At 44.3% G+C, this 23,160-nt stretch overlaps 1 protein-coding gene and 1 pseudogene across 1 annotated transcript in view; one reads left to right on the top strand and one right to left on the bottom strand.

Moving 5' to 3' along the window:
- Nucleotides 1-3,214: 3,214 nt before the first annotated feature.
- LOC146822489 (WW domain-containing oxidoreductase pseudogene) lies at nucleotides 3,215-5,841 on the top strand (annotated as a pseudogene).
- A 2,487-nt stretch (nucleotides 5,842-8,328) lies between these two features.
- The window catches only part of LOC146822488 (uncharacterized), a 149,215-nt gene continuing 134,383 nt past the window's right edge, over nucleotides 8,329-23,160 (bottom strand). Inside the window, exons 2-3 of the mRNA XM_085613599.1 lie at nucleotides 17,746-17,894; nucleotides 8,329-16,415 (exon numbers count right to left, since the gene is read on the bottom strand). Coding sequence (XP_085469725.1) covers nucleotides 13,523-15,865 — 2,343 coding nt within the window. The 5' untranslated portion in view covers nucleotides 15,866-16,415; nucleotides 17,746-17,894 and the 3' untranslated portion in view covers nucleotides 8,329-13,522. The remainder of the gene's footprint in view (nucleotides 16,416-17,745; nucleotides 17,895-23,160) is intronic.

The raw sequence follows: 23,160 nt of genomic DNA, 5'->3' as shown, positions 1-23,160 counted from the left end.
GACCGAGAGAGGGAGACAGAGGGAGACAGAGGTGAGACAGAGACAGAGGGAGACAGAGGGGCGGAGACAGAGGGAGACAGAGGGTGACAGACAGAGGGAGACAGACAGAGGGAGAGAGACAAAGGGAGAGAGACAAAGGGAGAGAGACAAAGGGAGAGAGACAGCCCGAGGGAGATAGACAGAGGGAGCAAGGTGACAGAGGGAGGGAGACAGAGGGAGCGAGACAGATAGAGGGAGGGAGACAGAGGGAGGTAGACAGACAGAGGGAGGGAGAGGGAGGGAGGGAGAGGGAGGGAGAGAGAGGGAGGGAGAGAGAGGGAAAGAGAGGAAGGGAGAAAGAGAGAGGGAGACTGAGTGAGTGAGGCAGAGGGAGAGAGAGAGAGAGAGGGGGAGAGAGAGAGAGGGATAGAGAGAGGGAGGGAGACAGAGAGAGGGAGAGAGAGATGTGTGTGTGCCAAGTCTGGTGGCTCAGTGGACGAAGGTGTACGCTGCAGGGGCGTGTGTTCAACCTCATGGTCACAGTTTTTTTTTTGCTCTAGACCCGCCGCCCTCTCCACTGACCCCACTCCCACCTGTGTGGCCCTCAGCCACAAACCACACTGTAAATTTGTCCCCGAGAGAAAGTTTGTGAGTACCCATGATTTATAGGAATCAATGCTTGTAGGATAAGGGTCGAACACAGGGATGGGAAAGCATGGAAGAGAACCAGAGAGAGATAAAAAAGAAACAAAGACACGCAAAGCGCTGTCTGGCTGCACAAGGCTAAACCTGATCTCCTCCTGGAGCTCCTTCCTTCTGCGCTTCCTGTCATTAGAAGGAACAGAGGCCTGCGCCTGCCCAGATGTTTCCATCTGTGGTAAGGGTGTCAAATGCGGCATGGTCCAGGGCCGTAATACGGGCCCCAGCAGCCACCACAGCGCAGAGGGCCCCCAAACACAGCTGAAAAGGTTTGAGATTGTTTTCTGTGTGACATTTTCATAGTTTCAGAGTGCTCATGAGTGGCATTCAATGACTAAATGTGTGGCACTTAGAGTGAGACACTTTCTCGCGAACAAAATTATGTTTGTCCATGAAAACAGACAAATATAAAAAATGACAGCCATTTGAGCAACGAGAAACTTAAATCCTGCAGCAGGTGCTTTTAAACCGATTATTTATTTGTAAATGATCAGCACCTTCCACCCCGACCTCAGCGCCAGGTGCGGCTGAACCACGAGTAACAGAGGGAACTCTGTGACAAAAGCAGCAACCCACTGAGCTATCCATATAAAATACAGTCCTGTAATAAGCTGACACACTCTCTGCAGGAGGCGCATTAACCCACTGAGCTATCCATACAAAAATACAGTCCTTTAATAAGCTGACGCTCTCTGCAGGAGGCGCATTAACCCACTGAGCTATCCATATAAAATACAGTCCTGTAATATGCTGACAGGCTCTCTGCAGGAGGCACATTAACCCACTGAGCTATCCATATAAAATACAGTCCTGTAATAAGCTGACACACTCTCTGCAGGAGGCGCATTAACCCACTGAACTATCCAAATAAAAATACAGTCCTGTAATATGCTGGCAGACTCTCCGCAGGAGGCGCATTAACCCACTGAGATAAAGTACAGCCCTGTAATATCCTGGAAGACTTTGCAGGAGGCGCATTAACCCACTGAGCTATCCATATAAAATACAGTCCTGTAATATGCTGACAGGCTCTCTGCAGGAGGCGCGTTAACCCACCGAGCTATCCATATAGAATAGTCCTGTAATATGCTGGCAGACTTTCTTTGCAGGAGGAGCATTAAACCACTGAACTATCCATATAAAATCCAGTCCTGTAATATGCTGGCAGACTCTCTGCAGAAGGCGCATTAACCCACCGAGCTATCTATATAAAATACAGTTGTGTAATATGCCAGCAGACTCTCTGCAGGAGGCACATTAACCCACTGAGCTATCCATATAAAATACAGTCCTGTAATATGCTGTCAGGCTCTCTGCAGGAGGCGCATTAACCCAACGAGCTATCCATATAAAATAGTCCTGTAATATGCTGGCAGACTTTCTTTGCAGGAGGAGCATTAAACCACTGAACTATCCATATAAAATCCAGTCCTGTAATATGCTGGCAGACTCTCTGCAGAAGGCGCATTAACCCACCGAGGTATCTATATAAAATACAGTTGTGTAATATGCCAGCAGACTCTCTGCAGGAGGCGCATTAACCCACTGAGCTATCCATATAAAATACAGTCCTGTAATATTCTGTCAGACTCTCTGCCGGAGGCGCATTAACCCACTGAGCTGTCCATATAAAATACAGTCCTGTGATATGCTGCAGGCCCTCTGCAGGAGGCGTATTAACCCACTGAGCTATCCATATAAAATACAGTCCTGTAATATTCTGTCAGACTCTCTGCCGGAGGCGCATTAACCCACTGAGCTGTCTATATAAAATACAGTCCTGTGATATGCTGCAGGCCCTCTGCAGGAGGCGTATTAACACTACCCCCCCCCCCGCCCCTCCTCTCCTCAGCCTCATCTCTGACTTACCAAGCCTCACAGCGCCTGGAGATGAAGCCTTTGCTTCGGGGCGCTCCTGGGGCTGCAGCTGAACTGTCCATGAGTCACGCTCACTGGCTGTAGACACGGATGACGTTACTTCCGGAGACGTGATTAGAGATCTGCGCATGCCCTCAGCTCGGGTTAAAAGTTCGTAGCAAGACTAAAAGATACAATCTGCGCATGCGTTGAGCTCGGGATACTTGCTCGTGAAAAAACTGAAAGTTACAATCTGCACATGCGTGGAGCTCGGGAAAGCAATTTGTGAAAAGACTGGGCGCGGACTCGGATGACGTCACTGCGGAGGTCGTGAGAGTAAATCTGCGCATGCGCCACTCACTGCCTTCTGACTCTGAAGGCCTTCGCTTGCCTCTGAGCGGCTTCACTTGCCTCTGAGCGTGCGCGGACCCGATCCTTACTCACTTACTGAGCACGCGCAGGAGAGCAGTGTCTTCTCAGACTGGGGCAGGAGTCCGTTCTACCCGGGGCGGGTTTTATTTTTCAGTTTAAGTGCGAGAACCCATTCTTAACGTGTATTAAGTTTCTTTAAAATACAATTCGATTTGGTCGGATTCGCTTTTAAACAGAACATCTTGTTTTCCCACCATGCTTGAAGCGGAGAGCAGTGTCTCGTCTCTGGGCATGCGCAGGAGGAGTCTTCCGCGTCCACGGGCGAACACAAGCCGGTTCCCTGGACTTCTGTGACCGCCCCTTCGGTGCCAGGGCCAGAGGCGTCCTCTAGGTCTGCAACAGACAGACACCCCATCGCCACCCCAAGGGGCAGGTGGGAGTTAACCTGTCTGCATATCCCAGCTTAGCTCCAGCCTGAGGGTCACCATCACCCCGGGCACAGCTCCAACCTGAGGGTCACCGTCTCCTCAGACACAGCTCCAACCTGAGGGTCACCGTCTCCTCAGGCACAGCTCCAACCTGAGGGTCGCTGTCTTCTCAGACACAGCTCCAACCTGATGGTTACCATCTCCAACCTGAGGGTCTCCGTTTCCTCAGACACAGCTCCAACTAGAGGGTCACCATCACCCCGGACACAGCTCCAACCTGAGGGTCACCGTCTCCTCAGGCTCAGCTCCAACCTGAGGGTCACCATCTCCAACCTGAGGGTCTCCGTCTACTCAGACACAGCTCCAACCAGAGGGTCACCATCACCCCGGACACAGCTCCAACCTGAGGGTCACCGTCTCCTCAGGCTCAGCTCCAACCTGAGGGTCACCATCTCCAACCTGAGGGTCTCCGTCTACTCAGACACAGCTCCAACCAGAGGGTCACCATCATCCCGGACACAGCTCCAACCTGAGCGTCACCGTCTCCTCAGACACAGCTCCAACCTGAGGGTCACCGTCTCCTCAGACACAGCTCCAACCAGAGGGTCACCATCCCCCTGGGCTCAGCTCCAACCTGTGGGTCACCGTCTCCTCAGGCACAGCTCCAACACAAGGGTCACCATCTCTTCAGGCTCAGCTCCAACCTGAGGCTCACCGTCTCCTCAGACACAGCTCCAACCTGAGCGTCACCATCTCCTCTGACACAGATCCAACCTGAGGGTCACTGTCTCTTCAGGCACAGCTCCAACTTGAGGGTCACCATCTGCTCAGACACAGCTGCAACCTGAGGGTCACCGTCTCCTCAGGCACAGCTCCAACCTGAGGTTCACCGTCTCCTCAGGCACAGCTCCAACCTGACGGTCACCATCTCCTCAGGCACAGCTCCAACCTGAGGGTCACCGTCTCCTCAGGCACAGCTCCAACGTGGGGATCACCATCTCCTCAGGCACAGCTCCAACATGTGGGTCACCGTCTCATCAGCCACATCTCCAACCTGAGGGTCACCGTCTCCTCAGGCACAGCTCAGTCCTCTTGGTATCAGCTATATCCATAGTAGCATCTGGAGCCCGTGCATCAATGCATTTCTTCAAACACAGCTCGAGTTGTATGTAACCTAATATCCTGAGGCACAGAACTTCTTCTGTGGTGAAGCCTGCCTAATGCTGTGCGCACTTGCACAACTGCTCCCGCCGACTTAAGCTCCTCATTGCCCTCTCTAGAGGCCCCAGCAGAGAGCTGCCATCCATGGCTGCCCTGAAGTACGCTGGCCTGGAGGACACAGATAGCGAGGAGGAGCTGCCCCCGGGCTGGGAGGAGAGGAGCACCCGCGACGGGTGGGTCTACTTCGCAAATCATGGGGAAGAGAAGACCCAGTGGGAGAACCCCAAGACTGGCAAAAGAAAGCGCGTGGCGGGAGAGCTGCCATATGGCTGGGAGCAGGAGAGCGATGCTAATGGGCAAGTATTCTACTTGGACCACTTGAACAAGTGAACAACTTACCTTGACCCGCGGCTGGCCTTCACAGTCGATGACGGCCCTGTGAGAGCCAGTACCAGGCAGCGGTATGATGGGAGCACTGCAGCCATGGAGATTCTGCAAGGTGTCGATCTGACCGACAAAGTGGCTATTGTTACTGGAGCAAACTCTGGCATCGGCATTGAAACAGCCAAGTCTTTGGCTCTGCACGGGGCAACCGTTATCCTAGCCTGCAGGAACCTGGTGCGAGCAGAGGAAGCCAAGCGCCAGATCCTGGAAGAATGGCACAAAGCCAAGGTGAAGGTGATGCCCCTGGACCTCGCATCCCTCCGCAGTGTGCAGCATTTCGCTGAAACATTCAGAGCCAATAATCTGCCTCTTCATCTGTTGATGTGCAATGCTGCCATTTTTGGAAGCTGCTGGAGCCTGACTGAAGACGGACTGGAATCCACCTTCCAGACAAACCACCTGGGACATTTCTATCTCGTTCACCTTCTTCAGGAGTCTCTGCGTCGCTCCTCTCCTTCAAGAGTTGTCCTAGTGTCATCGGAATCTCACAGGTTTACAGATATTAAGGATTCCTCTGGGAAACTTGACCTTAGCGTGCTTTCCCCACCTAAGAGGGGGTACTGGGCAATGTTAGCATACAATCGTTCTAAGCTTTGCAACATACTGTTCTCCAATGAGCTGAACCGCCGTCTCGCTCCCAAAGGTGTGACCTCAAATGCAGTGCATCCAGGGAATATGATGTACTCCTGCATCCATCGCAGCTGGTGGCTGTATACCCTGCTTTTCACCTTGGCCAGGCCATTTACAAAATCCATGCAGCAGGGTGCAGCAACCTCTGTATACTGTGCCATCTCCCCAGATCTGGACGGTATGGGAGGAATGTACTTCAACAATTGCTGCCTCTGCGTGCCCTCTCAAGAAGCCCAGAATGAGGGAACAGCTGCAGCCTTGTGGGAGCTGAGTGAGAGACTAATCCAGGAGCGACTCGGTTTGCAGGCAATATCATGATGAGGATACAAGGACCCGGCTGCAGCCTTGTGGGAGCTGAGTGAGAGACTAATCCAGGAGCGACTCGGTGTGCAGGCAATATCATGATGAGGATACAAGGACTCAAACAGGCTTTCAAATCTCCTGCTATGGACTAATTGCACGTATATGACTTCATGGGATTCCAATTAAATCAGACATAGATGAGCTTCTATTAATTATATGCTTTACAAATTAGTAATACGCTTGAAAGTGCTACTGAGAAATTACGAATACATTACAAGTGAAATGGGTAATTTTTTCTGGGGACAGTTTTAGTTGATTTTGATCATAGCCTAATTAAAGTTTAAAATAAAGTGTAACAATGTATTTTTGTCTCCAAATAATTATTAAAGCATCTTATCTTTGGGTGTACTCTTCTGTGCCTTAGTAAGGTAGACCAAAAGGGGTAACATTTCTGTGGATGGGGGGGGGGTCAGCTTTTAATTTTTACACTGTTGGTAAAAGGATCACTGTTTAATTTAAAATTGAGCTATTGTTTAAGACAAGAAACGAGAGAAAAGCTCTTCATTGCCATAAATGTAAAATATTCATGTAATACACAATCATTTAAATTAGTGTATTAACTTAAACTGCTTTATGTTATTTAAATTAGTTTTAAGCACGCCACAAAAGTATTTACGTGAAGAGACACAAATATGTTATACATACACAAAATGAATTAAAAAGAAATAACGAAAAAGGTGCCAACGTGGGATCACAGTGTCCATTATTTAACATAGAGTTTATGATGTCCTTGTTAATCAGGTTTCTTATATAGCACGACTACTCACCCGTAAGGGTCCCAAGGCACTGAGTGTGTGTGTGGTTGTGTGTATGGGGGGGCGTTCTGCAATTCAGTCAAAGACCCAAGTCTTGAGGTCCTTCTTTAATTGTGGCAGTGACGGTGATTGCCTGAGGTGCATGAGCAGGGAGTTCCAGGTCTTCGCAACGAGGTAGGAGAAGGATTTTCTTCCAGCCGTGGTCTTGCAGATCCGTGGGATGGTGGCCAGGGCGAGTTGGGCTGAGTGGAGATGTCTAGTAGGAATGTATGAGAGGCAGTGGTTGAGGTATGCAGGTCCGCTTTGTGGAGTGCTTTGTAGGGGATGCGTAAGGAGCTTGAAGGTAATTCTTTTTGTTGATAGCCAGTGAAGGTCTCTCAGGTGGCTGGTGATGTGGCTGCGGTGTGTAATGCTCAGGATGAGTCTGGCAGAGGTGTTCCGGATGTTCTCCAGTTTCTTTAGGAGTTTTTGGGTGGTGCCTGCGTACTGTGTTTCTATAGTAGAGTCTGCTGCTGATGAGCACATGGGTGACCGTTTTTCTGGACTCAGTGGGGATCCACTTGAAGATCTTAAAAAGCAGGCGCAGCATGTGAAAGCAGGTGGATGATCCGGCATTGATTTGGCGGTTCATTGAGAGCGAAGAGTCCAGGATGATGCGGAGGTTTCGTGCGTGGTCTGTGGGTGTGGGGAGGAGGTCAGATGTTAGGGTTTGCCTTAAAAAAAAAAAGCAACTATACAGTCAATGGTTGAGCCTCTGAGCACAGGTGGAAGTTGGTGCACGTGTAGAAAAAGAGGTGGCGCCCACATGAACAGGTGGAAGCAAGAACTCCTGTGCATAGTTTGCAGCTATAACCACTAGCTAGAGGTTACAACCCCATGCAAAGGTGCAGGTTAAGACCCCAAGCACAGGTGGAGAGTGGAAACTCTGGAACCCCTCCGCAATGGTGGAGGATAAAACCATAAGTGGAAACTAAAATACTTGTGTACAGGTGAGGGTTTTAACAACTATTTACAGGTGGATGTTAGAACCTTGGAGCACAGGAGGAGGATAGAACCATGATGGAGAGGGGGCGGATAGAACTTTTTTGCACATTATGCATCTCAGGGATTCATACAACTGAGAGGCACTAGAAGAACGTCACAATTTTCTGCCTTAATCACAGTCAGACACAAAGTGGAAAATCATTTTGTTGTACTAAGTGGAACCTCATGAAACTCATCTACAATCATGGAACAATCACCCAAGACCAGAAGATGGGTCAGTGGTGTCTTATTGATCCTTTGATCTTTGGGAATGTAGTTTATCTCAAATTGGGGTTTCAAGACCTATATTATGTGTAGCTTCAACTACTTTCACACTCTCCATAACACCGTGTGCACATGGACAGCAACATGTGTGTGCCATGATTGCAACACTGGATTAATGGAAAAGAAATGTAGAGCTGTTCTTAATTTATGGGATCAGTTTTACATGATACTTTTTTCTTTTTTTATAACAAGGGCTTAGCACAACCTTTGTTTAGTCTATGTGGTGCCTGCCACTGAACAAAAACATAAATCACACAATTTAATGGGGCAGTTCAAATTCAAGTTGGTCAAGGACAGAAGAACAAATAAATGCTGAATAAGAAAGCTTACTCTTTTTGTTACACCTCACAGGCTGACCATGTTTAATATTTAGTGAGAAAGTCATGTTGTTTAACCATCTGTCCTGACAGATTTTGAAAATGTAGTATGTTCTGGTTTCAGGGGGTTAAATTCATAATTTTTATCCGCAACAGTGCAGAATCAGTTAGAAGACTCAAACAGATAGCAATTGAATAACATATAATACTGAGTATAAAGGCTGCATTTAATTCCCAATATACCCTCATTTCTTTGATTTCTATGCTGACAAGTGCTGTCAATTACGCCAGTCTGTGCTCGTTGGTAACTGCAAAACTGTTATTTCTACTTCTATGTTTGTGGCATGTCCCAGTTTTCAGATTCAGTAATTTGGTAACCCTACCCTTCATACATTGAGTGATATGAGGTAACCCACTAGAGTGCAATTTGTAGTAAATACTTTCTTACATTCAGTTCATTCTTGTGGTTTCTGTCAGGTGTGAACTTTCATGTTACATTTTATATTCCTACCTAATGAATGTCTTGTCACAGTCTGAAAATTCATGTTTTCTAACCACTGTGGACGCTCAGCCTTGTCACATTCAATAACATTCTTATTGTTTCTCTGTGGTTTGGACATTCTGGTGTACCAGTACGTTTCTTTTTGTAATGAAATCTTTATCACATTTGAAACATTCATGTGGTTTCTCTCCAGTGTGGGATACCTGCTTTGCATTAGCTTATCCTTTTTACTAATTGCCTTGTCACATTCAGTGCGTTCATATGGTTCCTTCCTCGTATAGAGATTCAAATGTTTATTTAGTGATGAGTTTGTGATGAACTTCTTTTCACATTGAGTAAATCTGGGTTTCACCATTGTCAGATTTCAAATGATATAGTAGTCCAGTCTTTGTACTGTATGCCTTTTCACATTCAGTACACTGATGTGGCTTCTCCCGATGGAAAATCACAGATGAGAAAACAGTCTTCCTTTTTTTCAATAAATGACATGTCACATTCTACTTTCGATTGCACATTCGATGTCTCTTTGTTATAAATGCATTGTCTCATTCTGATCAGTGGTATGGTTTCCACCCTTTATGAACCTATCAATGTAAAAATGGTCCTCCTTTTCAATAATTGCTGTGTTGGATTGAGTACATTGATATAATTTGCCCCGGTGTGAATTCACATGGTCTGTCTCCTGTGTGGGTTCTCTGATGTTGCAGTAGGTGTTTTTGCTAATGAGTGCCCTGTCAAACCAATTACAAGCATATGGTTACTTCCCATGTGGATTGCTTTACACGTAGTGCTTTTGGACTTGCTGCATTTCTTCTCTTAATTGAGCGCGGCTGGGGGCTGATTGTGAGCCATTGTGAAAGTATGTTTGTTACTTGCAGCACATGACGGTGCTGCAATTAACAAATGTACTTTCACAAATGGTTACAAACAGCCCGCAACCACGGCCAATTTGGAAAGAAATGCAGCAAGTTGGTTTTAGAAGAGGGGACGCCTATTATGGCTGAGAGAAACATGGAGAAGCATGAAGAGAGACCACTTACTTTAGTGATAAACAGTGGAGCAGAATAGATAGTTTGCCTGCAGTGGGCAATTGGTGGACAGATGCCCATTGGAACCAGAGGAGTAATATCTCTCTCCTACCCACTTCGGGATAGGTGGTTGCTCAGATTCAGCCAGCTTGCGGTTGCCAAAGATGGACGTTGGCTTTTCTGGAGAACCCCTGAACCGAGTCATGAGGATGGGGCATCCCCTGCTAACCTTTAGGTCTGTTTTTGGTGATTGATTCTGTCAGCGGATTAGAGCTGCAGATTTTATTAGTAATTTTACGTTACAAGCGTAACTGAATTACCACATTTCTCCAATTCTGAAATAGAATTAAAAATTCCACCCGCCTCTAGCATTAACTGGAAATGAACTATAAACATTTGATTCAAGAGGCACTTTTTCCGCACACATGGACAACATGAAAGCCAAAGCTGCTACCCTAACTTTAGGTTTTCATACACTTTCAAGATCTCTGCAAGGTCCAATCTTAGGACATGTTCAGAAGGCCATGGTGGCAAAGCTGCTTCTGTCCATTTCATATGGCTATGAAATACTGGCAGAGAAAAAGGTGTCAAGGCCGCTGAACCTGCTACTTGAAACAGACTACAGAACTGTCTAGCAGCTTCCAAATTATACAATCACAGGCACAATTGCACTTAAACCTAAACCTAATAAAACACTTTTTAAAAATGTGCCAAGGAATTAGACAGGCTGAGGATAACACATTACGGCAGTTTTATAGTTGGAAATGAATAAGCCAACCTCAAAATCATCATCACCTACTTGCAAGAGATCCTACATTAAGTATCTTTAGTTCACAAAAAAACTTTTTATATGTATACAAATTAGATATTTGAACAATCAGAGCAGATATTCAAAAATACAAATGAAAAGATCTAACTATGACATAACCATGTTTGAATTGTATATTGCAGACGATATTTTAAAAGTAAATATATGTGAATAAAGATGGTATAATCCATGTGATCAAATGTCCTCGTTCAAAAATCTATGTGGTACAGGCAACACAGTGATTTAAGTAAGGAATCACCAGTATAAATCGCAATCAATAATGGAGATGTCGCAGGGAATCTGCTAAGGTACTGAACTATGCTTGGGACCATAGAACATCAGTAGTTAGGGACTGAGTCATCATACCACCTCAGTACCATGAGCCCGGGCCCAACTAGCTATAGTGTCTCACTTGCCTTTCTACTCATAACCAGAGGAACAAGTGAATTGACACCCCAGAACACAACACTCCCAACCACTGTTCCCTGTAAGGTGAGCGTGCACGAGTGCACGCGCATATTTCACTCGGAGCGTTCAGTGTCTTCTATGAAGCGCGCACACACACAGCATATCCCCCAAGAGATGAGTTCATGTTAATCGCAACACCCTGTAGAAGCATGACCGGTGCTGCGATCAACATGAATACTTTAAAAAAAAAGCAGAAAATGTGCCCCCAGCCGCGCTCTATTAACAAAAGGCATGCTGCAAACCTAAAAGCACAACGTGTGCTTTCACAATAACTAATATATGTTAGTGATTGTGAAAGCGCACGTCATGCTTCTGGACTTGCTGCGTGCCTTTTGTTAATAGAGCATGGCTGCAGGTAGAGTGTGTAATAAATGCCAAATTTCATGATGGAGACACAAGTCCAAAAATTGGCAGGTTCATGCTTTGGCATTTTAGGATCCCCAAGGAAGTTCTTGCAGATGCTATCTTTCCCTTATAGAAGGATAGTTATATTAGAACAAACATATATAAATATTTCAAAATCCTTTCCTCTTCTATCCATCCACTCAAATTAATTTCATAATTCACTATACTAATTCAGCACTATTCCTTTATAGGTTCCAGAGTAGCATGCTACTCACCGAATATGCAATTCAACACCTCATCAGGAGTAGTAAGCACTATATAAATGCAAATCTTTTTCCCTCTTTTATCCCTCCACTATCCTTCTCAATCCAAATACCAAACTAACATATCCACCACTCAAATTACTTTCATATTTCACTATACTAATTCACCACTAATCCTTTATGGGTTCCGGAGTAGTGTACTACTCGCCAAAAAAGCGCTCAACACCCCATCATGAGTAGCAAGAGCTATAGAAATGCAAACCTTTTTTCCCTCTTCTATCCCTCGACTATCGTTCTCAATCTAAACAACTGACTAACATATCCACCACTCAAATTACTTTCAGATTTCACTATATTAATTCACCACTAATCCTTTATGGATTCCGGAGTAGCATGCTACTTGCCGAAAAAGTGCCTGAACAGCCCAGCAGGGGTAGCAAGCGCTTTATAAATGCAATTACAATACAATACAATATATCTGGATGCAATAACAGAAGCAGCACGTCGGGTGGCATACTATGCTAAATAGCATTTTCCTTTAAGTTATTTTTAATCTGGGTAATGTGTGTGTCTATTACAGACATTTTATGACAAATGTGTTTTTGTTTCATGCAACATCCATAAAAAATGTTTCTTTTAGATCTGAACAGGATCTCAGATATGAGAAATGGGAGGATGTCACAGTGATCATTCGCAGTAGTATTAATGAGCTTCTGCTATGTTACAATATTGGAAAAATACTATCCCTGAATATTAACTATAAACACATTTAGAATTTGAACCAGTTTGTCTGTGCACTGTTTGTGATCTGGCCAAAGAGGACACAAGAGAGCTGAAACGGAATCATAAATTCAAAGGTGATCCGCAAAGGACCCCTAGGTACGTTTGGCCTAGGGCCCTTAAAATCCTTAAGATGTCCCTGAGCCGCTGCTGTGTAGTTAGTTGGGAAAGCAGAGGTTGACTGGTGCTGTGGAATTAGGCAGGTTGCCCTGGTTTTCCAATATATATTAGTGTAGCTTTGTCATGGTTTCAGATGCTCTGCACTGCACCTGTTGATTTCCAACATGACACAATTAGTATATGCCAGTCACCAACACGAAGGCTGGACTGGCCGTAGCAGGCATCAGGCACTTGCCTGGGAGACTGGAAGGGTGGGGACCAGATTTTGAGCAGTGGGGCCGGTTTTGTTACTGGGGTGCAGTTTTGCAGTGGTGCTACAATATCGGCCCTGAGTAACAAAAGCAGCAGTGCTGGGGACTGGTTTTGTTAAGCAGTAGTGCCCTGGGTCCCAGTCCGGCCCTGCCTGCCCCATCAAGCAGGCCTCCTACATCCCAGTACCCAAGTCAGTTATCTGCACAATCAAGCGGGAACCCCCTTGTCAGAACAGTTGTCGCTGCACCCACACATGTGGTCGGGTTCTTGGCGCACATAGCCTTGGCTGCAGCGCACGGAGACTTTACACTGCCGCACACAAAGGAAAAAAATTAGACGGAACATTGGTTACTTCCCATGTGGATTTTCTGATATAGTACTAATAGGTGCTTTAAAGTGAATGTCTTGTCCTATTCCGTACATTCATAGGGTCATTCTCCAGTGTGGACTTAATGATGCTGCATTAGGATGTTCTTTGCAACAAATGCTTTGTCACATCAAGTGTATTCATATTGTTTCTCCCCAGTATGGACTTTCAGATGTAGCATTAGGCAGTCCTTTGAAAGAAACCCCTTCTCACAATCACTACAACCGTATGGTTTCTCTCTAGGGTGGATTTTCCAATGTTGTATTAGTATGTGCTTTAGAGTGAATCACTTTCAGCGCATTCATATGGTTTCTCTTCAGTGTGGGTTTTCTGATGTTGTACTAGCATGTGCTTTAGAGCGAATGCCTTTTCACATTCAGTACATTCATATGGTGTCTTTCCTATGTGGACTTTCAGATGTCCCATTAGGTGTGTCTTTCTTCTAAATGCCTTGCCACATTCAGTGCATTCATATGGTCTCTCCCCTGTGTGGGTTTTCTGATGTTCCCACAAGTGGTGTTTTCTACTGTATGCCTTGTCACATTCAGTGCATTCATATGGTTTCTCTCCAGTGTGGGAATTCTGATGTGCCATTAAGTGCTGTTTTCTAAAGAATGCTTTGTCACACTCACTACATCCATAGGGTTTCTTCCCAGTATGGATTGCCTGATGATGTTCTAGCTGGTGCTTTAGAGTGTATGCCTTGTCACATTCAGTACATTTATATGGTGTCTCTCCGGAGTGGACTTTCTGGTGTCGCCTTAGGCTTCTCTTAGCAAAAAATGCCTTGTCGCATTCATTGCACTGATATTTCTTCCCAGTGTGGGTTTCCTGATGGTCCATTAACTGCTGTTTTGTAATAAATGCCTTCTCACATTCACTACAACCATATGGTTTATTTCCGGTGTGTATCTTCTGATGTAGTATAAGCATGTACTTTGTAGTGAATGCCTTTCCACAGTCAGCGCAATCATATGGTTTCTCTCCAGTGTGAGTTTTTTGGTGTCGCTTTAATTCCATTTTTGTAACAAATGCCTTCTCACATTCACTACAACCATATGGTTTCTCTCCAGAGTGAAATTTCTGATGTCGCAAGAGATGGGCTTTTCTAAAGAATGCCTTTTCACATTCACTACAACCATATGGTTTCTCCCCGGTGTGGATTTTCTGATGTTGCAAGAGATAGTTTTTTGCAATGAATGCCTTGTCACATTCAGTACAAATATATGGCTTCTCCCCGGTGTGGATTTTCTGATGTTGTAAGAGATATCTTTCTGTAAAGATTGCCCTGTCACATTCAGTGCATTTATAAGGTTTCTCCCCAGTATGGAATTTCTGATGTACAATAAGGGCTCCCTTTGTAATGAATGTCTTGTCACATTCCGTGCATTTATATGGTTTCTCCCCAGTGTGCAATCTCTGATGTCGTATTAGGGATGCACTTGTATTGAATGCCTTGTTACATTCCGTGCATTCATATGGTTTCTCTCCAGTGTGGACTCTCTGATGTCGAATTAGTTCTCTGTTAGTAATGAATGCCTTCTCACATTCACTACAACCGTAAGGTTTCTCTCCAGTGTGGATTTTCTGATGTTGGTTTAACAGTGCTTTTGTAACGAATGCCCTGTCACATTCAGAACATGCAAAAGGTTTCTCCCCACTGTGGACTGCATAATGTCGATTTAGCTCTCCCCTTGTACAGAATGCCTTGTTACATTCAGTGCATTTATATGGTTTCTCCCCTGTGTGGACTGTATGATGTCGCATTAACTCTATTTTTGTAATGAATGGCTTGTTACATTCTGTACATTTATATGGTTTCTCTCCAGTGTGGATTTTCAGATGTCGCATAAGGGATTCCTTTATAATGAATGCCTTGTCACATTCAGTACATTTATATGGCTTCTCTTCAGTGTGCATTTTCAGATGTCGCATTAGAGATCTCTTTCCAACAAATGTCTTGTCACATTCTGTACATTTAAATGGTTTCTCCCCAGTGTGGATTTTCAGATGTTGCTTTAGACTTGTCTTTGCAGCGAATGACCTGTCACATTCACTACAACGAAAGGGTTTCTCTCCAGTGTTGAATCTCTGATGCTGTTTTAAAAGCTTTTTGCCAATGAATGCCTTGTCACTTTCACTACATTTATATGGCTTCTCTCCAGTGTGGAATCTCTGATGTTGGTTTAACAGCTGTTTGCTAATGAACGCCTTGTCACATTCAGTACACTTATATGGCTTCTCTCCAGTGTGGATTTTCAGATGTTGCATTAGGTTTGTCTTTGCAACGAATGACCTGTCACATTCACTACAATGAAAGGGTTTCTCTCCAGTGTGGAATCTCTGATGTTGCTTTAACAGCTCTATTCTACGGAATGCCTTCTCACATTTAGTACATTTATAAGGCTTCTCTCCAGTGTGGATTTTCAGACAGTACATTAGGTTTGCCTTTGCAATGAATACCTTGTCACATTCTCTACATTTACATGATTTTTGCCCAATGTGGACGTTTTGTTGCCGTAATAGCTCTGCCTTTGTAATGAACGCTGGATTAGATTCAGTTAGTTTAAAAGGTTTCCCATCAGTATGGACAGTCTGATGTGACTGCAAGTTTCCCATTGTTAGGAATATGTTTTCCTCAGCAGGGCATGCCTGATCTATCAGTAGGTGTCCTTTTGCATGCAATGCCTCCTGACATTCAGTACATTCATATAACTTCTTCCTAGTGTCAAGACTCTTTTCACTGAATGTCTGCACATATTACTTACATTTATATGTTCTCAGTCTTGTGTGGGCTACCTTGTGTAACTTTAGACGGCCTTTGGCCCTGAATGTTTTATCTCATTGAGAATATTTATAGTCATTCCATTATGTGAACCAAAGTCACATTAAATATTGTCTTTCTTCTATGCTGACTTCATGTGCTCCTTATAGAATACTATAAAATTTGCTTTGAGAGCTTTAGTACATTTAGAAAGTTCTCTATTCCCTAGTGTCTCTCTGGATAGTCTTTTTGAGTAGAGTATTTTTTTTCACGCTGCTTGAGAGCGTAGATTAGGATATTTTATTGATTAACAGGTCTTCTTGGGGTAGGTTTCAATGCCCAACTTTGCCTTTGTAAATAGTCTTATGTCCTTTCCATCTTCAATTCTTAAAGCATTTCTTTCATCTGTAAAAAAAAATAAAGCAAGTCAATAATAAATAAACTATAATTATGATCTAATGTTATTCAGAAACCCTTATACTGCACATTTATAACAAAGTGAAAGAAACTCTGAAATACACTTAGTCTTCCCTGTTTTCAGTTTCTATTTGATGTGAATGGCAGATGGGGATTTGTCAGTATAGAAATCAGTGGTTATCAGTGTTTAGATGTTTTAAAGCTGTGCAAATTCATTTTCAAAGTTTCTATCTAGAGCTTTTCAGAGACTTTTGCTTTTTTACTGTTTGTTTTGTGCATGGACGTTGCAGGATAAACAGCGTATTTGAGCTTCCCAGTGCAGTGGGTACTCCATGGAACAATACTATTCATTTGGATTATTTTTGCCGAGGAGCACCCTTGACCAGAGGGTAAACCACTAGGTTCACTCACTAGTACAGTACATGCTTGCAGCAGTACGACATGACCAGCTCCTCACCAAGACCTGCCCTTCTGAAAACACAAAGTATGAAACATAAATCAAGGGTGACTAAGCACTGGGCTTCATTTTATCATGCAAGCAACCACTCTACAGTGAGTAAAAGATGTTTGCTTACATGTACCATCATGAATTGGGAAGGACTAGGGCAGTCCTGCCAGAACCAGTGCACAACTGCACCCCTTGTCAACCTTTTGAGCATATGGTGCTTATGGTTTGTTCTACGCCAGTCTTTACAGTCTGGCACTGGGTTATTGTTCTACATCCACAGAGATATTCTTACTTCTTAGCTTTAAGCCTTGGATTCTCTATGATACAACATTTCTGCCGAAACATTTAAAAACAAAAATTCAGACAATAAGAAAGGTAGACTCTTCTAAAAGTTGCAGGAATATTGAATTTAGTAAGGAGTAATTTCTGTAGATCAAAGTTTCTTAACCCCTCCTCTGCTAGCCCCCCCCCCCCCCCCACGCCCTGTGCAAAGCCCTTTTTTGGCTATTTGGGGTAGTTCGCGTTTACAACTCCCATAACATTTTGTCCCTGTAAGGTAGCCACGCCAAATGTGCATCCTACTTTTTCCAACATCCTGCAGATTCTAAAGGTATCAGGGGTTTGTGGATTCCACTGAAGAGGACTGAAAATTTAGCCAAATTACAGCTACATTTTGAGTTTTTGGGGAAAAATGAGGAAAAAGTGCTGCAGAAAAAAAAAATCTTGTTTTTTTCCCTGTACATGGCATCAATTAAGGGTTTGCGGGGCTAGAATCACCATCTTCCCAGCTTTCATAAACAAGCAAAATTGAATCAAAAACAGATATTTCAACACTGATTTGGCACTTTATTGGCACATGTCCCATTTTACCTATTTTTTGTGTTTTCAACCTCCTTCCAGTTAGCGGTAGAAATGCTTGTGAAATCGATGGTGGATCCCGGAAAGCTATATATTACTGAAAAGTAGTCACAATCCTGAATTCAGCAAGGGGTCACTTGTGAAGATCCTTCAAAGTTTTCCTATAGAAAGTAACAGTTGAAATAAATAAATATTGAAATTGATTTTTTAAAAACCTGCCATTTGTGCATTTCATTTTCATCTGTAACTTCTTCCAACTATGCCAGATTTTTTAAAGCAATACACCATCACATTCACTGGACCCTTCTGGTTGCAGGGATATACAGAGATTGTAGGTTCACCAAGAATCCGAAGTACTCAGTGCCAATAACTGAGCTGCACATTGCAATGTTTTTTTTATTATGTACCAGGTATACAGCAATTCATTTGGTAAAATATAAAGAGTGCAAAATAGGTATAAAGGAAAACTATGTATTTCCGAAATGGGCATAAGATATGGAGTTTAGGAGCAGTTCGTATTTGCACATCCCTGAATTGATGGACACACATACTATTATGTGAATTAGAAGGCATTTCTTAAAATGACTTCTTTCTTACAACCGTCTGACATTTGAATGCACAAATGCAGAGGTAGACAATTGTTAATAACACTTGTTCTACTATTCCGTGTTCCCATAAGTCTCCTGATAAAAATGGTACCTCACTTGTGTGGCTAGGCTAGGCCTAGGCTAGGCCTAGTGCCCACGACAGGAAACGTCCCAAAACAAAACATGGACGCATCACATTTTTCCATTGAAAACTGACCCTTTTTTGCAAAGTGCCTAGCTGTGAATATTGGGCCCTACCTCAGCCAGCACCTAGAGAAACCTAACCAACCTGTACATTTTTACTAGACACCTAGTGGAATCCAGGATTGGGTGACTTGTGTGGCTCTCACCAGGTTCTGTTACCCAGAATCCCTTGCAAACTCTAAATGTATCTATAAAAAAACACATTGTCGTCACATTTCTGTGATGGAAAGTTCTGGAATCTGAGGGGAGCCACACACTTCCTTCCACCCAGCATTCCCCCAAGGCTTCTGATTAAAATTGTACCTCACATGTTTGGGTAAGCCTAGTGCCTGTGACAAGAAACAGACCAAAAGGCAGCGTAGAAACATCACTTTTTTCCACTGAAAAATGACCCTTTTTAGGTCTCGGCTAGCAAAGGCTGCGCTTGCGCAGTCTCGCTCGCGAGATTTAATGACTTGGAGAAGAGGGGCTTTAACCCGCCCCTCTTCTCTCCTCTTCTCCATTGGCTGTCCTCTTAAATGCTGGTCAGCCATTGGAGAAGAGGTTTGTCTCTCCAAACAAGCCCCGTCCTTTTCGGATTCGGGGGCGTGTTTTTTCAATTCTTTCTCTCCTCTGGAATGTAAACATTCCAGCCAATGGCAAGAGGAGAGAAAGGAAAACACGCCCCCGATTCCGAAAACGACACTGCGTTTCTCCGAGGCATTTCTGCTTGATCTCGGAGAAAGGTGGTGGTGTTAATGGCGTCCTCTCCCCCTGCTGTCGGCTCCCGTGTTCTGCTGCTGCTCTGGTCTCCTCCCCCCTGTCCTCTCAGGCTGGCTGGTGAAATTGAATACTAGGTAATGAAGACTTCAACAGAGAACTTTATTTACTTCAGGACGTGTTCCAGATAGCCTTCCTACAGTTCGCATTGGACAGCGTTAATGTATGCCGAACACACGTTTGTAGTTAACAAACGCTCGTTTTTGCTTTGTAAACTTGAGCACGAGGACGGATCCGAAAACATCCCCGGAACCTTTCTAGCCGTGCAAGCTTTTACTATTGCAGAGGTTGGTGTTGTAGTTGATCACGGCTCCTCCTCCATAGCCACTCCCCCCGTTACCAAGCTTGATAACACGTTGTGCGCAATTTATTTGTTAAGGTAATCGGTGGACCTGATGTTTTTTCGGGCGTTGTTGGCATATATTCTTAAATGTGGCTTTGTTTACGTATTGGTTATTAGTACGCCCATTCTTTGCTTGGTGAATGTTAAAGAGGGGCATTGCCGTTTCCGAGTATCTTGTTCAAAATTGCCCTCTAGTGGGTTTTCTGTGCTTTGCTTAACCACGCCGTTTGCTTTGTAAACTTGAGCACGAGGACGGATCCGAAAACATCCCCGGAACTTTTCTAGCCGTGCAAGCTTTTACTATTGCAGAGGTTGGTGTTGTAGTTGATCACGGCTCCTCCTCCATAGCCACTCCCCCCGTTACCAAGCTTGATAACACGTTGTGCGCAATTTATTTGTTAAGGTAATCGGTGGACCTGATGTTTTTTCGGGCGTTGTTGGCATATATTCTTAAATGTGGCTTTTTTTACGTATTGGTTATTAGTACGCCCATTCTTTGCTTGGTGAATGTTAAAGAGGGACATTGCCGTTTCCGAGTATCTTGTTGAAAATTGCCCTCTAGTGGGTTTTCTGTGCTTTGCTTAACCACGCCGTTTGCTTTGTAAACTTGAGCACGAGGACGGATCCGAAAACATCCCTGGAACTTTTCTAGCCGTGCAAGCTTTTACTATTGCAGAGGTTGGCGTTGTAGTTGATCACGGCTCCTCCTCCATAGCCACTTCCCCCGTTACCAAGCTTGATAACACGTTGTGCGCAATTTATTTGTTAAGGTAATCGGCGGACCTGATGTTTCCCCGGAACCTTTCTAGCCGTTCAAGCTTTTACTATTGCAGAGGTTGGTGTTGTAGTTGATCACGGCTCCTCCTCCATAGCCACTCCCCCCGTTACCAAGCTTGATAACACGTTGTGCGTAATTTATTTGTTAAGGTAATCGGCAGACCTGATGTTTTTTCAGGCGTTTTTGATATATATTTTGTAAATGTGTCTTTTTTACATATTGGTTATTAGTACGCCCATTCTTTGCTTGATGAATGTTAAAGGGGGGGCATTGCCGTTTCCGAGTAGTGTCTTTGCTCCTGTATCTTGTTCATAATTGCCCTCTAGTGGGTTTTCTGTGCTTTGCTTAACCACGCCGTTTAAGTAATTTTATGCAAAGGTTGTAATTTCTTTTTACAGAGCTTTTAGCTGTATTTAAACATACACGGTATATCTCGAATTGAATATAGTGTTTTTTCACCTTGCCCATGCTTGTTGAAGCGTTAACATTTAAGGAGTCGTATACCTGGGTTGCATCTGGGAAACGTCCTTACTTGCATTCTCCCTCCCTTCCTAGTTAATTGCTTTTCTTTTGTGTGACCCTCCCGTTTGAGGCATTATCCAGTGTGCTGTTTGTTGCGAGTTCGTCCACTTGATTGGTGCCGTGTGTTCTGAGTCTACATTGGCTTGGCGCATCGCTCGTGTATACATGTGTGAGGGATCAGGATTTGTTTCAGTTTATAAGAAAGGTTGTGGCTTTCCATTAAGTGACAATGTGATGAAGTGTGTTTTTTTGGACTGTGTGTGTGGGGGTGGCTCTGTGTGTGTGGGGGGTGGGTCTGTGTGTGTGTGGGTGGCTCTGTGTGTGTGGCTCTGTGTGTGGGTGGCTTTTTTTGTAGGTGGCTCTATGCGTGGTGGGTCTGTCTGTGTGTGGGTAACTCTGTGTGTGTGTAGGTGGCTCTGTGGGTGGCTCTATGGGTGGCTCTATTTGTGTGTGGGTTGCTCTATGTGAGTGGCTCTGTGTGGGTGGCTCTGGGTGTGTGGCTCTGTGTGTGGGTGCAAATGCAATAGGTCTCGCATTTGAGAGTGATTAAGCTATTGACACTGTAAATAACAATGCTGTTTCTTTAAATGTTTTAAAAACAAAAACATAAACAAAAATAATGTCATGAGCAATGCCAATAGCTTTAACTTTAACAATGCCGAGACCATTGCATTGTAAATGCTTGTTTTACAATGTACCTAGCTGTGAATTTTGGGCCGTAGCTCAGCCAGAAACTAGGGAAACCTAGCAAACCTGTACATTTTTGAAAACTAGACACCTAGGGAAATCCTGGATGGGTGACTTGTGTGGCTCCCATCAAGTTCTATTACCCAGCATCCCTTGCAATCCTCAAAATTTGTCTCCAAAAACATTTTCCTCACATTTCTGTATTGGAATGTTCTTGAATCTACAGAGAGCCACCAACTTCCTTCCAACTGCCATTCCCTCAAGTCTCCCAATAAAAATAGTACCTCACGTGTCGAGGTGGGCCTAGTGCCCGTGACAGGGAAGGGTCCAAAACGTATTGTTGAGACATCAAAATTATCTATCACAAAACAACCTGGTTTTGCAAGTGGTGCAGCTTCGTTTTTGGCCCCCGTCTCGGCGCCCATTCAGGGAAACCTACCAAAATCAGACATTTCTGAAAACTAGACACCTGGCGGAGCCCAGGGAAGTGTAGCTTGCCTAAATCCCCCTAACGTTTTCTTACCCAGAATCCTCTGCAAACCTAAAATATAGCTAGAAATGATATTTTCCTCACATTTCTGTGTGGGTTCTCCATGCCGTCACAAATTTCCTACCACCCAGCTTTCTCCTTGGTCTCCCAATAAAAATGATACCTCACTTATATGGGTGGGCCAAGTGCTTGCACCAGGGAAGGGCCAAAAACATGTAGAATTTGAAGGGGAACCAAACTGGATCCAAAAGGGAAGTTTTAAAAAATACTTTTTAGGCTAACCCTACTTTGGGTATCCACACAAGAAAGGTATCATTTATCAGGAGACGGAGGGGAACACTGAGTGGTAGGAAATGCCAGCGCAATGATCCAACACAGAAATGTAAGGAAAATGTGATTTCTTTAGGATCCATGCAAGTCAAACCTCCCTTGAATCCCCTGGGTGTCTAGTTTTCAGAAATGTCTGGGATTGGTAGGTTTCCCTAGATGGTCGCAGAGCCCTAGACCAAAAAAAGGTGCCCCCTTGCAAAACCAGGTCATTCTGTGAAAGATAAATTTGATGTCTCCAGATTGCGGGCATATATTCTAGATCTAGAAAACTGAGTTAGTGCTTGTTCTGAGCTGCATTACTAATAGCTGTAAACCCAGGAATCTCACTTGAAATGTATTCTGCACTGCACTGGTGTATTTTAAAAAAAGGCAATAAGCAAAAGTATTAAATAAACACGTTTTGGGCCCTTTCCTTTCGCGGGCACTTGGTCCACCCACACAAGTGAATATCATTTTTATCAGGAGACCTATGGGAATGCTGGGTGGTAGGAAGTTTGTGCTGGGCCAGTGATCCCACAACTCTCCCACTCAGAAATGTGATTTATTAGCTAAATTTGAGATTTGCAGGGGATTCTGAGTAAGAAACATTGAGGGATCTAAGCAAACCAGACTTGCTTGGACATCCCCTGGTGTCTAATTTTCAGAAATGTCTGAGCTTGGCAAGTTTCCCTAGATGGCTGCCGAGCCCGGGTCCAAAAACGCAGGTGCCCCTCTTGTAAAAACAGGT

The sequence above is a fragment of the Triturus cristatus genome, chromosome 6 (genome assembly GCF_964204655.1).
Source record: "Triturus cristatus chromosome 6, aTriCri1.1, whole genome shotgun sequence".
In the NCBI taxonomy this organism is placed as follows: domain Eukaryota; kingdom Metazoa; phylum Chordata; class Amphibia; order Caudata; family Salamandridae; genus Triturus; species Triturus cristatus.
This window is presented reverse-complemented; position numbering and strand designations above follow the sequence as displayed.